General features: G+C 33.0%; 1 protein-coding gene across 2 annotated transcripts in view; it reads right to left on the bottom strand.

Moving 5' to 3' along the window:
- Window positions 1-15,368, bottom strand: part of PTPRK (protein tyrosine phosphatase receptor type K) — a 495,428-nt gene that overhangs the window by 17,817 nt on the left and 462,243 nt on the right. The window contains exons 17-24 of one of the 2 annotated variants that reach the window (XM_090279829.1): window positions 14,802-14,962; window positions 12,926-12,961; window positions 8,722-8,906; window positions 6,915-7,002; window positions 5,784-5,860; window positions 3,011-3,047; window positions 1,424-1,521; window positions 682-798 (exon numbers count right to left, since the gene is read on the bottom strand). In XM_090279829.1, coding sequence (XP_090135955.1) covers window positions 682-798; window positions 1,424-1,521; window positions 3,011-3,047; window positions 5,784-5,860; window positions 6,915-7,002; window positions 8,722-8,906; window positions 12,926-12,961; window positions 14,802-14,962 — 799 coding nt within the window. The remainder of the gene's footprint in view (window positions 1-681; window positions 799-1,423; window positions 1,522-3,010; window positions 3,048-5,783; window positions 5,861-6,914; window positions 7,003-8,721; window positions 8,907-12,925; window positions 12,962-14,801; window positions 14,963-15,368) is intronic. The other variant, XM_090279830.1, reaches the window with a different exon arrangement.

The following is a 15,368-nucleotide window of genomic DNA, read 5'->3' on the forward strand; positions in this document are numbered from 1 at the left end:
AGGTCATGTTACTCTTGGGTTCATAACCCTTCATGACTGCCTACCTTCTTTTAATACAAGCTAAAATGATCATAATGGCTTACAAGGCCTCACTTATCTGGCTCTGTGATTTCTCTGACTTCTTCTCATATTTCTTTCTCATCTCTGAACACCCTCGACTCCTGGCTGTTTCTTATTGTGACAGGAATACTCATGCTTTAGGGTCTCAGAAATGAATCTTCCCTTCATCAGAAATATTCCTCTCTGGGTTAACTTCCCCGGGATATAGTAGTTAAATCACTCCCTCTCTCACTTTCTACAGGCCTTTATTTTTAGATTATTTTCTCAGTGAATCCTTTACTGAACATCCTTTTAAAATTGTAAACCATTCCTTCTTCTATCTCAGCAATATTATCTATTGTACTTCCATTGCCAACATTATTTTTCTCTGTAGTACTTTTTATAATATGTGATGTATTTGCTTATTTATTAATGTTTATTGCTTGGTTCCCATCAACAGATTATAAACTCCACAAGAGCAGGGATTTAATGTGTCCCAAGGTTTATAAACATGCCTCGCACATGGTATAATCTCAAATAAATATTTGTAAAATAAATGAATAAAACATACCTTGACAGGAATTTTAAGAGAAAAATAAGTTTCAATATGCATATTTTAAAACAGAACTTTAGGGTTCTTACCCTTTCCAGGGTGAAAGTCCTAACTACATATTCAGCAAGTGGTTCCATTTCTACACAAGTTACTTTGAAGTCACCATAAACTTCAGTATCATCAGGCCAATACTTATAGCACTTAACCTAAATGACAAAAAAGAATACATAGGTTAACCTGAATACCTAACACATGAACCAAGATGATTTAATTTTAGTGGTAACTCTTCATGTCACACTTAAAATACAGTTAAAAAAATCTAGCATAATGATCTCCAGGTCCGGAGCCAGTCAGAGAAAAAAAATACCATATGATTTCACTCATATGTGGAATCTAATAAGGAACAAACTGAACTAACAAGCAAAAGAGAGAGAGACTCAGAGAGAGCAGGATGACAGCTGAGGGCTGAAGTGGGGAAGTTAGGGGGTGGAGGGGCTGAGCAAAGAGGAAAAATAATTCATGGACAGGGACAACGGTGTGGTGACTGCAGGAGGCAGAATGGAGCGGGGTATAGGAGGACAAAGAGTAATGGAAAGAATACAATAAAAATAAATTTTAAAAATACAGTCTGAAAAATCCATAAGTAAGACAAGAATGTTACATGTTAAATAGAAAGACTTTGTGCAATCTCATAAAAATATACAAGCCTGACAGTGCAATTAGCTTCCAGTACATAATCAAACTTATTTTATCACTAAATGAGAAATCAAATAATTTCTCATGTTTTATAACCAAACCAAACCAAACCAAAACAGAACATTTTTTTCTTACCCGGCCCACCTCAACTAAGTTTGTCACCATCACGATGCAGGCTGACTGTTCTTGCCAGACCATTCTCCAGAAATCATACACTGTTTCATGAACTGGACCTATCAAAAAATTATTTGATTATGTTATCAGAGATTTTTTAAAAAATGATTTTATTTATTTATTTTTAAGGAGAGGGGAAGTGAGGGAGAAAGAGGTGGAGAAAAACATCAATGTGTTGTTGCCTCTCCTGCGCCCCCAACTGGGGACCTGGCCCACAGCGCTGACTGGGAACTGAACCAGTGACCCCTTGGTTCACAGGCTGGCGCTCAATCCACTGAGCCACACCAGCCAGGGCCAGAAATATTTTATAGTTAATAAGTTTGGATAAGTTAAAAAGCAATGTAAACTAAGTAAACTAAAAAGAGAATTAAAGCTCTAACACAAAATGTCCCTGAAAGTAGTTAAAATGCATTTCCTATCTAAAATCGCCCTATAGGGAAAAACATAAGCATGCACAAGTTTGTTTTTTTGATTTGCCGTCTATACTCTACTTCCCAAGTTCAGAAGGAGATGTCAGTGGTTTATAGGGTATTTATATCTAAGTTATGTTAATGCATCTTCAAATATATGTGAAAATAGAATTATGCCACCGTCAACCAAAAAGTACATATTACCAATTAAAATTATATGTATATCATTTATAAATAGTGCATGTTTAGGGGTTAATGAAAAAAACGTCATATGTTTAGGACATACCCTAATCTTATCATCTCCAAATTGCAAAAGCATCTGCTGGTCTTTACTCTCATTACCATAAAACTTGATCACCAGGGATGACTTTTTAAAATTTAAACAGTTTATAGTTAAACTCAATTACTCCAAAAATATATGAAAACACCTAAAAAATAACCTCTATCAAAGGGCAACAAGAGCTTTTGCTTTACTTTCCTCTTTTATACAATAGATGTGCAGGGTTTTCTCCTAATGGCCAGTGGCCAATTTTGAGAGATAACTAAAGGTGTTTTTGTTGCTGATGTTAGAACACTTTTACTCCCCAGTGTGCCACTATAACAAACTTTGCCTACTTTTTTTTTATTTTCCATGAAGAATGAAGTTGACAAAGTTCCCTTTAGGCCTTTGTTTGTCTCAGTTTTGACTTGTAAAGAATTGCTGGAAGATAGTCTAACATCTCATTACAACAACATTGGCCTTGGGTACTATTACATTGCAGGCTCACAGGCTGCTGCAGAAAACTAGGCACTTAAATGAGATAAGACTTCCCTTGCATTCATCAAAAATAAGCCATTCCTCTGTCCAGCACTATTGACTAGTACTCTGAGACATCAGGATACCAAGAACCGAATCACAAAAACTACCAGCAGCTTTTCTTTTACTTGTAATTAAAAAAATAAATCAAACTTTCATATATATACACACACACATTTTATACAAACAAAACAATTTGTATTATACAAATTAAAACAGTAGTGTTATTAGAAGGGATGATTGTTTTTCTAGTTGATTCAGATACAATTGCAGAAATACTACACCACACAGATGAATAAGAAGTTTGTTTGTTTTATAACATTTAAAAAGGCAAAGTTTTACCTTGAGTTGCAATGTAGTGGCTTGGTCTCTGGTAGCCCTAAAATAGGAGAACAAATTGGTCATAATTTTTCATCAGTATCAGAAATAAATGAATGAAGGCATAAAAAGATGAAGACAACCACCTGTTAAGATTAAGTTATAGTAAAAAGTTCAGAAATGAGTAGTGAACCCATAGTTCACTTCTCAAACCTAATTTATCTGAAAGGTAAAGATAAAAGTATTAAATATTTTAAGGGCTCTGATTAGAATATATATTGCATAATTAAGACTTGTTAGTTGGGGAATAACCTCATAGATTTTCTTTGGTTTCACTAAAATGTTTATGCCTTCATGTTAATCTTTAGTAATTCATTTCTGAAAAAACTGTGTTCAAAAATACCAGTTCTCATTTTATCATCCAAAAGTACAACACACTGCATTACAAATGGACAACGACATATTAGAACCATAAAAAAATAACAGAACATTCCAATGTTAGAGCTGGACAATGCATGTGTGCATCAAATCAAAGTCCTGCTGTGATTTTATAGAGAATATTCAGCAATCTGCCAAAACTATTTTATGTGTGCTCATAATAATAATTTACACACACATAACTATAGGTACACACATATATAGGAAAAAAAGTTTAAAAATATCAAGCTTATCTTCTTTTTTAGTGTGCCAAGAACTCTATGCGGTTAAAGATTTAATATTACTTCAATAAAAAAATTATTCCCAATAAAGAACAAGTTGTTTTCAATTGGTTTCAATTCCAATGGATTATGAGTAGGAAAAATGTTAATGGTATAATAGGGTTAAGCTTTATTGTGTATTTACCAAAGCACTTTAGTTTTGAAAAAAAAAGGTTTTTGGTACTTTATCTACATTTTGGTGTGGGCTACTCAATACAAATATAAGAGCATATAAACTGACATCTCCAATCTAAAACTTAATAAGTTGAGCATTAGCTGCAAATTTACAAGTTTTCTATTTGTTAATATACCCAAATAGCACAGTGTTTTATGAATTTTTTTTCAAGCTTTGTAAGCATTCCGTCTCCTGTTTTTCATGAAAAATTTACCAATTGCAGGAGATACCTTTTAAGAATAACAAATGGGACAGGGAAAATTATAAAACTGTGTAATAATCAGCCAAAATACACTGTAGTCTTAACAGAAATACTGGACAAAAAGAGTCTCGCTTAGAACACACTTTTAACATATGAATCATGAAGTAGCATTATAACAAGGCTCCAGTGTATATGTCTTGGCAGAAAACCAAGGTTAAACTAAATATGTAAGAACAAGTACAAATTTGTCAGAGAACTGTTGATTTTTTTTATTTGAAGAAACAGACCAAAGCTTAGTTTTACATGTTAGGATTTCTGATAAATTTAAAATACTGAATAAGAGTAAAGCAAGGATCAAAAATTTAACCAATATACTGAGACTATAATTAATAAAGTTTATTAATTCAAAAATATAAATAATTACAATGCACAAAATAACTATGAAACATGAACTTAATAAATGTCATAATGATTATTTTCTATTTAGGTAAATCAGAAAAAGTTGGGTCTTAAATTTCATCTTTTATAGACATAAATGTATGTTGTAATACTTAATATTTCTATCTTTTGCCTTCCAATTAATGCATATTTTGAACTGATTAATTTCAGCACTCCAAGATTTAAATTGTTTCTAAAAATAGTTAAAATTAATGAGTCCTTAATATGTGCTAGGCATTGTGCTAAATACTCAACTTCCATTAATTCATTTCATTTTCATAAAAAAGGTGGTAAGATTAACACTATCATTATCCCCATTTTAAAGATGAGGAAACTGAGGCTCAGGGAGATGAAATAATATTTCCATGATTTCCAGTGTGATTTTGAGCCAGGAAGTCTAAACAAAGACCCTGTCCTTCTTATATATAATGTAATATATTGTTTCCTAAACCACATTTTATCTTTTATTAGAAAATTACTTTCCATTACATAATTTACAGGTAGATGTGTTTTTAACTAAAATTTAACAATAAAATGTATGATTAAAACAAACTTTTTGATTTGTACGATTCAATATATATGTGTGATATGTGTACTTTAAAAATGCAATTTGGTAATTATTTTGCCTAAGTAATTTTAATATTTCATAAACCAACACCATATACCACAAAATAGTTTCCCTACCCATTATTCACATTAGAAGTCAAATGTAAAAAGTAAAATTTCAGAAACACTAACACATCATACTATCCAGCTTCTCACATATGTTTGGGGAAGGGGAAGAATAAAAGCCAGAAACAGAAATCATCAACAAATAAAACTCAAGTACGTAAGAAATTGTCAAGAGCTAAAAATGGTCCTGTTCTTCTAAACACAGAAAAGGGAAGGAGCAAAATAGATCTTAACACATGTAAAGGCGTTACAAAGAAATGAACATAGATATATTGTATATGAGGCTAATTATGTGAAGCATGCAGAGATAGCTAGTAGTAAGCATTAGTAGTAACTGTAATTAAGAGTAGTTACATTAAATATTTATAATAGCATACTGTTTACATATAGTGGTACTTACATCCCTGTACAGCCAAATCTACAGCCCAAACCAAAGTCAGGTGTGAAAGAAAGCACAACAATGTCAGTAAGTACTAGGACGTAGAACAAGGAAAAGTGTACAGTTTGTTCTTTATTTTAAAAAGCTAGCAATCACTTTATAGGCAATAACAAGCAAAAGATTCACATATATAAGCCAACAAATCAGGCATACTGAACTATAAAAATACTTACATCTATATAGTTGGCATTAATGTAATCTGAAGAAGGATCATCCTCGACAGGTTGCAGAATTACTCTGGAGTGATCATCTAAAATTTTTAAATAACAAGATAACAGTTATTAAATACCCCACTGTTCTGAACAATGCCACTGGTAAAGACTTAGACTAATTCATTATCTACATTTCCTTAAATTCCAGTCATTTGAAGAAATATAAGAACATTAAATCTTATTACTTATTACAATTATAATAGCATTCTGTTACTAAAGCTTCACTGACTAACATCTTCACAGTTAGGAAGCTTTTAGGGGACATGATAATTAATGTCTGATGAATCATGATTTGAGTCATGGACTTGTCTAAAGAACTGAACTTGCCTTGACTCCTACTTTTGCTCTTTAAACGTAATTTTAGATGGGTGGAATCCTTCTGCTTGCACTTCAGAGCAAATGAGCCAAGAAGTAGGGAATGGGTTTTGAACCCCTACTCTCAACTTTTGATTTCTTGAACATCAAGATTAGATTTTGATGTATTCATAAGAAACTTTAAAATAATTTAAATTTTAAAAAGTGTGGTCAAAGTAAATAAGTAGCTAGTTACAAGCTAAATTATGTTACTTTCCTTACCACTTCTGTGGTTTCATATGATAGTTTATTTATTTATCTATGTACGTATTGAAGAGGTAAGGAGGAGGAAGTCCCTAATGAGAAATAATATGGGGCAACTGGAGTTCAGACAGGCTCCACGGAAGGACTAAAAGGTATGCAGGAAGAAGAAAATTCCCACCTTGAATAAGTTTGGAGGAGGTCATTTATCACTGAAAAGATCTTGCTTCTCATTATCCTGATGTTTTCAGTGGTTTTATAACATCCCATGCATATGTGTGCAAACATAAAATCACACAGAACCATCTCCACAGAGTGAAGAGTGAGAGTCAATTTAATTAACGAGGATGATGACCATTTCAGCATCATTGCCAATAGCCAATGTTCTTTTAATATTAAGTAGAGTATTTTAATAAAGAGATGTGACACGCTCTGGGATCCTCTTAAAATTTAAAACCATAAAAAGAGGAATTACAATTTACTATTTATCTTCTATGCAAAATATTTACATTCATCATGAATTCTATGAGAACTTACATGCTATAATGTTTCCATATCGGTTTTTTGCTCTATTTTGGTCTTTTTTAGCTACATCCCATGATGCTGACTGTCCTTCGAAGAAGCTCTAGAAAAATAAAATTAACAAGCAGACTGAATTTAATTCCTTTCTCATGACTCAGGTTTATCTGTTCTGAAGACCAAAATAGTAACAGCCAACCTTCTCAGGGAGGGAGTTTTACAGAGTAAACGAGTTCCATTTTCAGAACAACGCTTATTTGCTGGACTCCTACTTGTTCATCTTTGATTGGACTGAGTTCAAATTAAGGAAAAGAAACAACTTTAGGGAAAAAAAGGACCCTAAAAGTATTTAAAATTTAAGATCGCTCTAACTTTGTGAAAAGGAGGTAGAGAAAGCATCAAAAACTTCAAAACTACTTTTAATGAACTATCTTTCAAATGTTCTTCCTTTAGCATTATGACAGGAAAAAAAAAAAACCCAAAAACTTGTTTCCCCCATAACTATTCATTAAATCACATGCAATACATCCCATTTTAGTTTCTTTGAAGATCATGAGAAGTACTGAGTCTCTACAAAAAGGGACTGTATGAGAATTTTAAAAAGTCACCATCTCCAAGAAACTTGGAACAAATGAATATGTTGATTGGTTTAATTGCCATATGTAACAATTTAAAATATGGGTATGAATTTCTTTTTGCAGAAGAACTTTAACTTCACTCAACACAGGAAATGGGGTCTTCAAAGAGTCAACGGTCTTTGAAGTGAGGTACACAGAAATACACACGAAATGAACAAAAAACCCCAGCTCTGGCAGTATGTTATAATTCCTTGCACCATTTCATTACCACAGCACAGTGTTTCCGGAAAACATCTAAAACCAACTTTTACAATTCAACGATAATCGTAGCCACTCTAAATCGAGGTATACAAAGTAATCTGCAAATAAAATGTAATGTTCAGAGAATTCTTCATGAAGTTGAATATATTTTAAATGGTCTTTTAAAGTACATTATTGCTTTAATTCTTTCACTTTAAATGTGTGTGTATGGTGGTACATGTATGGCGGTGCATGTACGGCAGTGAATGTATGCCAGTGCATGTATGGTGGTGGAAGGGCTTCCTTCTCTGCGCCATACTGATATTTTTCAGTCAGCAAAGGAACTGTTCCCTTTTTGTTATGCGTTGTTTATTGGAATAGTTAATTTAAATCACTTCCTTTGTAGATTAAATCTTGGTATTTTGGTTTGAATAGGAAGGGGAAACAAGGTTGGAGGAATAACTTCTCTCTCTCTTTTTTTTTTTTTTTTTTTGGCCTTCTGAACATTTGGATTTGCAGTGCTCAACCAGTAATGCACAAAACAAAACTAAGAGTGACAAGTAGTACATTCAGAACACAAGGCTTCATGCTATTTCTCAACAGACGGTTAACAACAAAGGCGCAGGGAAGGAAGCACCTACTGCTTACGTCATTCGAATGAGATAAAGCTTGTAATGATACAATGGAACCCAAGGTATTTTGCTGTGGATTTCTGAGTGGGGGAAATGTGAGGTCTAACAAAGTGAATTTTAAGTAACAGTAAATTATGGAACCTAACATTTTAAAATTCTTAAAATGTATTTAGATCCAGATACATCCCCAAGAAGTACCCTTTTCTTTCAGTCCGTCTACTTACTCTCCCCATACACACACTTTTTCACTCAAACAGAGGATTATCATGTCTACAGAGTATTCAACTCTCTGTTATGTTAAATGGAGTAAATTTGTTAAGTTCCAATAAGTATCATGGTTAAAAATAATATTTAACATAGCACTGAAACTTTCACCTCATATTCCTCTTTGAACCCATAGCTGTCTGATGTCTTCATGAGATTAATGTGCTGCAGCAAGTCGGCCACCCTGATGGCTGGGTGCAGCTGTCCCGTCTGGTAAGGGGATTCTGTCCCCTCACAGAGGTAGCGAGGTACATCAAGAAGACGACTGGACTCTGCTGTAGCACTGTGGTTCTCATCTGGCATTTTTCAGATTCAAGAACATTAAAAAAAAAACAAAGTCATCTTGTTTAATATATATCAATGCAAAGAAGATTCTTAAAACCTCAAGATCTGTCTGATAACGGGAGGAAGGGAAAGAAATATAGTATAGGCCTAGGACAGCTTCCCATAAAGACAAAGCCTTTCACTTCAGCTCATGGTATGAGGTCAGAGTACATTATGTTTGTGTCAGCAAGACAACAGATGCTCTGAGATGGAGAAAAACATTTGGTCCAGGATAGTGGGAGATTTGGCCAGGTTCTTACTTTTCTCTTGTATCTGCATTCATAGAAGTATAGAGTGGGACTAGAAGATCAAATTGTCAATTGGAGAGGTGTTTTCATTGTTGATTAAATTGAACGAACTCCTTCGTACCCATATCCCAACTTCTCTCTAAGCAACCCATCCCACAGGGCTATTTTTCTTGCCCTTGTGGCCTCCCTATGCCCAATCGCCTAAGGCTTCTTACCATGACACCGTAGATGGGAAACACAGACATTCTACAGAAGCATCCCCTGGACTCTCTCTGTTTGCTGACTAGGTCACATGTGATTTATACTCAATCTCTATCCCTTTGGTTTATTATTATTGCTGCTGCTGCTGTTTTTATTGTTAATCTATTTGGACTCTTCAGGTTACAGTGTGAAAGAAACCAGTATCTATCTCTGGGGCAAATTATGTAGGTCCTTCCTCTGGAATTCTTCTTCCCTGGACCATCCAGGCTGAACTACATGGCTCCTGCTTTATGTTCTCATGGTCTCCTGTTCCACATTCATTTCACTGATTTTATATTTTAACAATTTGTTTCCTGGTTTCTTTTCTTCACTAAACTTTGAACACTTATAGTGTAGAGACCGAGTCATTTTTTCTTAGTTCCTAGTGCCTGGTGCCAAGCAGTACACATTTCAATGAATGAATTAGTTAAAACCCACTGAATCCCTTACCACCCACATTTAAATGTCGGCCCCATACCAACTGTGTTATATTAGCTCAAAAGGAAAAGAAACTTTAAGCATATTTCTGTCATAAAGAGGAAAAAATAAACAAGAACATTTTACCTATGAAGAATAAATATTATTTTAATGACCATAGTACTAATCATTACAATGAGAAAAAGCATGCTTATATTTATCACATTTAAACTTACCACTTTAAAAAATGTTTTAAGGGATGTTACTTTGAAAATCATTATATTGCCATGCTCATTAACAGAAAAGAAAGTACACTCTTAGGGGAACTTATGTTTTTAATAATAATTGCATACTGTAGAGAACGATATTTAATTAACAGTGAAACATATTTCAAATGCTGGTACATTTGCCTGTTCTACCACCAACTCTACAAATAGGATATGGCAAAAAATGAATTGTTGTCCCCATGATAAACATTTTTTCTTCCTGGAGAAGGAAAAAAAAAAAAAGAACCCCACAATCAGATTTGTGTGCTTCTATAATTTAGCTTGATTGCATTTACTTTACTTTCTTCTTATTAGGATGAATGCATTTTTATTTTGCATTTACTTCTAAAACACTGCAATGAATGAAAAACACTCCTGGTGGATTCTGTTCTGACCTAATCACCCAAATGAATTAATGCCCTTTATTTAGGTTTTACCCACCCCTCTACACACAAAACATTTGATAGCAAACATAATTCATGAGATTTTCCTCTTCTGTGAGACTACACTCAATTGATCTATTTCTGCTAAAATATTACAACCGATAGACTGACATAAAGAACATATACATCGCTCCAGTAAAATTCATCAAAAGCTACTGATTTGGGCACTACACAGTTTAGGATGAGAAGAGGACAGATAATGTCAGTGAGGTGAAATGCAATTGATCACCTGCACTGCTCTGTGGAGTGGCCCCAGAGCTCACATGGTACCTGCTGGAGCAGCAGAATATTTACATTTGTAAAAGGCTCAGTGAGAAACACAGAATCCACCCATATTCCAAATATGAAATGCTTTCTGTTTTGCATTAAGCTTTAATACAGTAGTACAATGAACAGTATTCTTCAAAGTAATCACATATGAATGATTAATCTTAGTACATTTACACCTCATTAAACCATCTAATAATGTGACTAGTAGTGAGAGTACATGTACTAATCATTATCCTTATTACACATTTAAGAATAATAACTAAGTTTTTCCTTGATGGAAAGGTTTTCTAGAGTTCTTTGCAATACACTTACCAGTTATAGGGACTTTAACCCAAAGAAGCAGTAAAACACAAAAAAACAAATATATGAATTACTATGAAAAGTTTCTAAACTCTTTTTAAATCAGTAAGTAGATATTAATATCAAGCAATATTTGAAATGATTTCAAAATTGCTTTATAAACACAAAATCAGGTGGATGCAAAACTACTATAAACATCATGATCTGGAGAACAATGAGAAATGCCACAAATCATTTTTAAAACTGATATGATTAATGAGATTTCAGTTTAAAACAAATTAAAAAATAAATTAAACAACCCAACTTTCAAAATGAAATAAAATGCATAATGACTGTTTATATGAACAAATCTGATGACTCTATTGTGTTATTCTAGCGTTCCTTAAACACAAATAGCCCTTTTTACAGGGAAAATTATTATCATAACCTTTTAAAATTTAGTTTATAAAAACACACATATATTATCTCATTCCCTTTTTACAAAACTCTGTGAAAAAGATATAGTAGAAATTATGACGTTGTTTTACAGATGGGAAAGCAAAGATAAAAGGTATTTTCATGAGTTGATATTGTGAGTCCACAGGACTACTGAGACTTGGCCCCAACTCTCCATGTCCTTAACATATTACTATAATAAAGTTTTAATAATTTGGCAACTACATTTTCCTGTGAGTTTTTAATATTTTAATTGAATTTTACTTATTAATTTGATGCTGACAGCATTCTAGAGTGCTCAACAAAAGATGACATTTTCAGAGGCACTTGGTGCCTTCACAATGATCACGAGTCCTAACTTCTCCTTAAATGGTCAGGACACCCCTTGGGACAAATTCCTCAGCTCGCTCACTTGTCATTATTGATGTGGACATAACAGGGAGCATGCAATCAGCAATAGAGAACATTGACTTCCTGATTCTTTTCAAATACATAGATTTATATTACAGAATTATAACTTTTAATTATTTTAGTGACAAAGAGGTGCATTTTAGTTAACTGAATTAGTGGAACTGTTCTAAAATATTTTAAAAATGTAAGTGAATGTTGAATACACGCATAATAAAACATGCAAAAAATGCAAGCTAAAGTGTTATGTTCACAAGAAATTTATACATAAAACATGAAAACTGGGAACTTTTAAAATACATGTTTCTGGCAATTTCTAAATTTCTTTGGTTAAATCTGACTATTAGAAACACTGGGTTAAAACTGATGTATAACTTGTGAACATATATGCAACATGGTCATGAATCATTGGTGTAAAATCAGCCAAAGACTAGGGTACCGATGGAAATAAAACTCATTCCATTCTTAAATATGTAATTAGATTAAAAATTAATATGATTTTATATCTGAAAAGGACTTATTTATTGCTAGCAACACCAGATATCTTAGGTGTTATATAGTAACTATAATATTAGGAGAATTTAGAAAATCTCCTTCCAGCAAATCTTTACATATAAACAAATTATTTAGGTAGCATTGGTCCCTGACATGTGTGCATTTGGGTTCATTCTACTAACCTGCATCAATAAGCATATATCTTATAGTAAGGGCCATTGTACTTTTGCCCCAATTTAACAGAACCAGGAATTAATGAATATGTTGCTTCAGAAGAGCACATCTTACTAATTTGAAATTCATTAGATCTGACTGGGTTGACCAGGGTTGTTCTCTTCAAGGTGATGACTATATATTTTATATCCAGCTGCTTCTTGAACTGTAAATAATTACTCTGTTGACAAAATTTTAACCCATGCAAGGAGGTGTGATTCATGCAAAGAAAAATGATAAAGTAGTAGGGCCTCACCTAACACAGCGGTCGGCACGAGTGGGTCATTGGGCACTGTATAGGAAAACAAAGTTCATGAAGGAATATATTGCCCTAAAGTTGTATTTTACTCTTTTCCCCTTTAAGACAGATTTATGTGCTTTTAAGAAATATAATTATTAAACTTCCATTGGTTACTATATCCTGAAAAGTTAAAATTCTCTCTCAGCTTGGGCTATTACAAAACACCAAGAAAGGAAAATCTATAATTACAGTTCAGTACTCTGGTTAGTTTAGAAAGACAGGAACACTCAACTTGACATTATAAAGATTATAAAATTAGGGGGGGAAACCCATGTTAGATCTATCAAGTGCAAAAAACTTAGAGAAATAATTCCCATATTTATTCCAAATAAATTTTATTTTAGTTAACTGTGGGAAATAGATTTAATTCTTTCTCTAAGTTCATAAGTGGTTACGTATAATTACACTACTGAATTCAAACTTCCCAGTAAGGTACAAATCTAGACAATAGAAAAGTTAGGGGAACAAAAATTCTTCCAAATCCTTAATGGATTAACTATTAAAATCAAGTTGTTAGAGAGGTGGCACATCTATATTTTCAGCCGAACTTACTTCCAACAATAGGTTTTGTATGTTCTTCTCTATTATTTCTCTTATAGTAAAATAAAAATAAAATCGATCAGAAAGGCCCTATCATGATTAAAATTAAATTTGAAAATGACTATAATATTTCTAACTACTTTGGTTAGATGAATATCAAGGAAAATGATGGGCTGCATTTAGGGCCAACAATGTCTGAAATTTTCCCCAGGCTAAACATACCAGAAAAAAAAAAACAACCTTCCATTTCTGAAAAGACCTAAATGCATACAACCTACACACACTTTATTTTCTCAATCTTATCCCAACATAAGTTTATAATCTCTACAAGAAATAATACTTTTGTTGTCTAATCTTTCCTTATACATGTTTTCCAAGCTGAGGTAAGCACACCTCTGGTACCTGTGACAGAATGCCTCATGTATACAAGACCAAGGATAAATAAGATTTGTCTTCTTCAAGAGTCAATTTTACTTGAAGATTTGAAGAAACAGAGTCAGAGAATTTAATTTAAACTTAAGTAACAAACAGTGCAATAGAAAACATATAAAATTTATTGGAAATTTGAAGATAAACTAATATTGACTGTGGGGTAATTATTCAAATCATCTGCCATTAAACAGTACTTCAGTAGAAATATTTTAAAAGTTCTCCTTCATAGATCAGCATTAGGAATTCTTAATATGGACCGAGGGATGGATAAATTGATAGATGGATGAATGGGTAGATAGATTGATTTCACTATTCCCTGCCATTCCCCTAACTCAAGTAAATTTTGGACTTCACACCAGCCACTAAAGAGCATTTAAATTCCTCTTTCCCGAGGTTAACTTTTTGTTACTGAAATTCTCCAGGAGTCTGTAGAATGTTTTGATAGAACAATTTTACCCATGCCAATAATTCCCAGAAAATATATGACGTTTCTTATCTCACAAAAAACCTTATCTTGCACAAAGGAAGACTAAAATGGTAGAATTACTATAAATCTGACATAAACTTGTTTTATGTAGGCCATCATGTATATTAATGCAATGACATATGGTTTGGTTTGAGTGGTATATATGAATATCTTATGATGATACAGTAATAAAATTCATGCAGTTTGAAAAAGTAAAATTTACTTTCAAGACTGAAAATAAGTTCTTATAAATTCCTTAATATTCTCCATTGCTTTTTTTCCTCATCTATTTTTTCTATCTTTTTTTTTCTTACTTTCTCTCACTATTCAAAAAATAATTTGTTGACCACAGAGTGCACTAAAATCTTATGAAAATTTCAATGAAAAACTTACATCTTGGACTAAAATTATGTTGGTCCATGAAGGTGATGGAAAGAGGATCTTCTGCATGCAGAGTGCTCTGATCAGCATAACTTCGATCCATAGCGTTCACCATGTGGGTCATTTCCTGCCGGGTGTTCCCCATGGCATCTTTGCGTTTTTTAGCAAGCTTGCTGCCAAGGCAAATACAAAAGGGGAACCTTAGTGTGAAGCTTGAAGGAGAGCTGACACCAGTAGTAAGTGCTTCAGGAATGCCCAACGGTAAGCATACAGGTGTGGTTTACAAATAACTTAGGTTATAATTTTAGGAATTAAGTTTGACATACAAACAATATTTGTTGTTTGCTATAAAACTTAGTTATTTGTCATTTGGGTATTTCAACATTCAAGCTGTCAACCCCAAACTCTTATTTCTTATATTTTATCATTAAAATAAAGTATTATAAAACATAATTATGCTTTATTAAAACCATAACTAAATACTTACTAGAGCTGTTCAACAAAAATTTCAGTTAAAGATAAATTCCAGTTTTCCTCCTGGATGATTAATTCTTTTATCAACTTTTAGAAGTTTTTCTG

This window comes from Furipterus horrens, unplaced genomic scaffold (genome assembly GCF_987537825.1).
Source record: "Furipterus horrens unplaced genomic scaffold, mFurHor1.1.pri manual_scaffold_6, whole genome shotgun sequence".
Lineage (NCBI taxonomy): Eukaryota > Metazoa > Chordata > Mammalia > Chiroptera > Furipteridae > Furipterus > Furipterus horrens.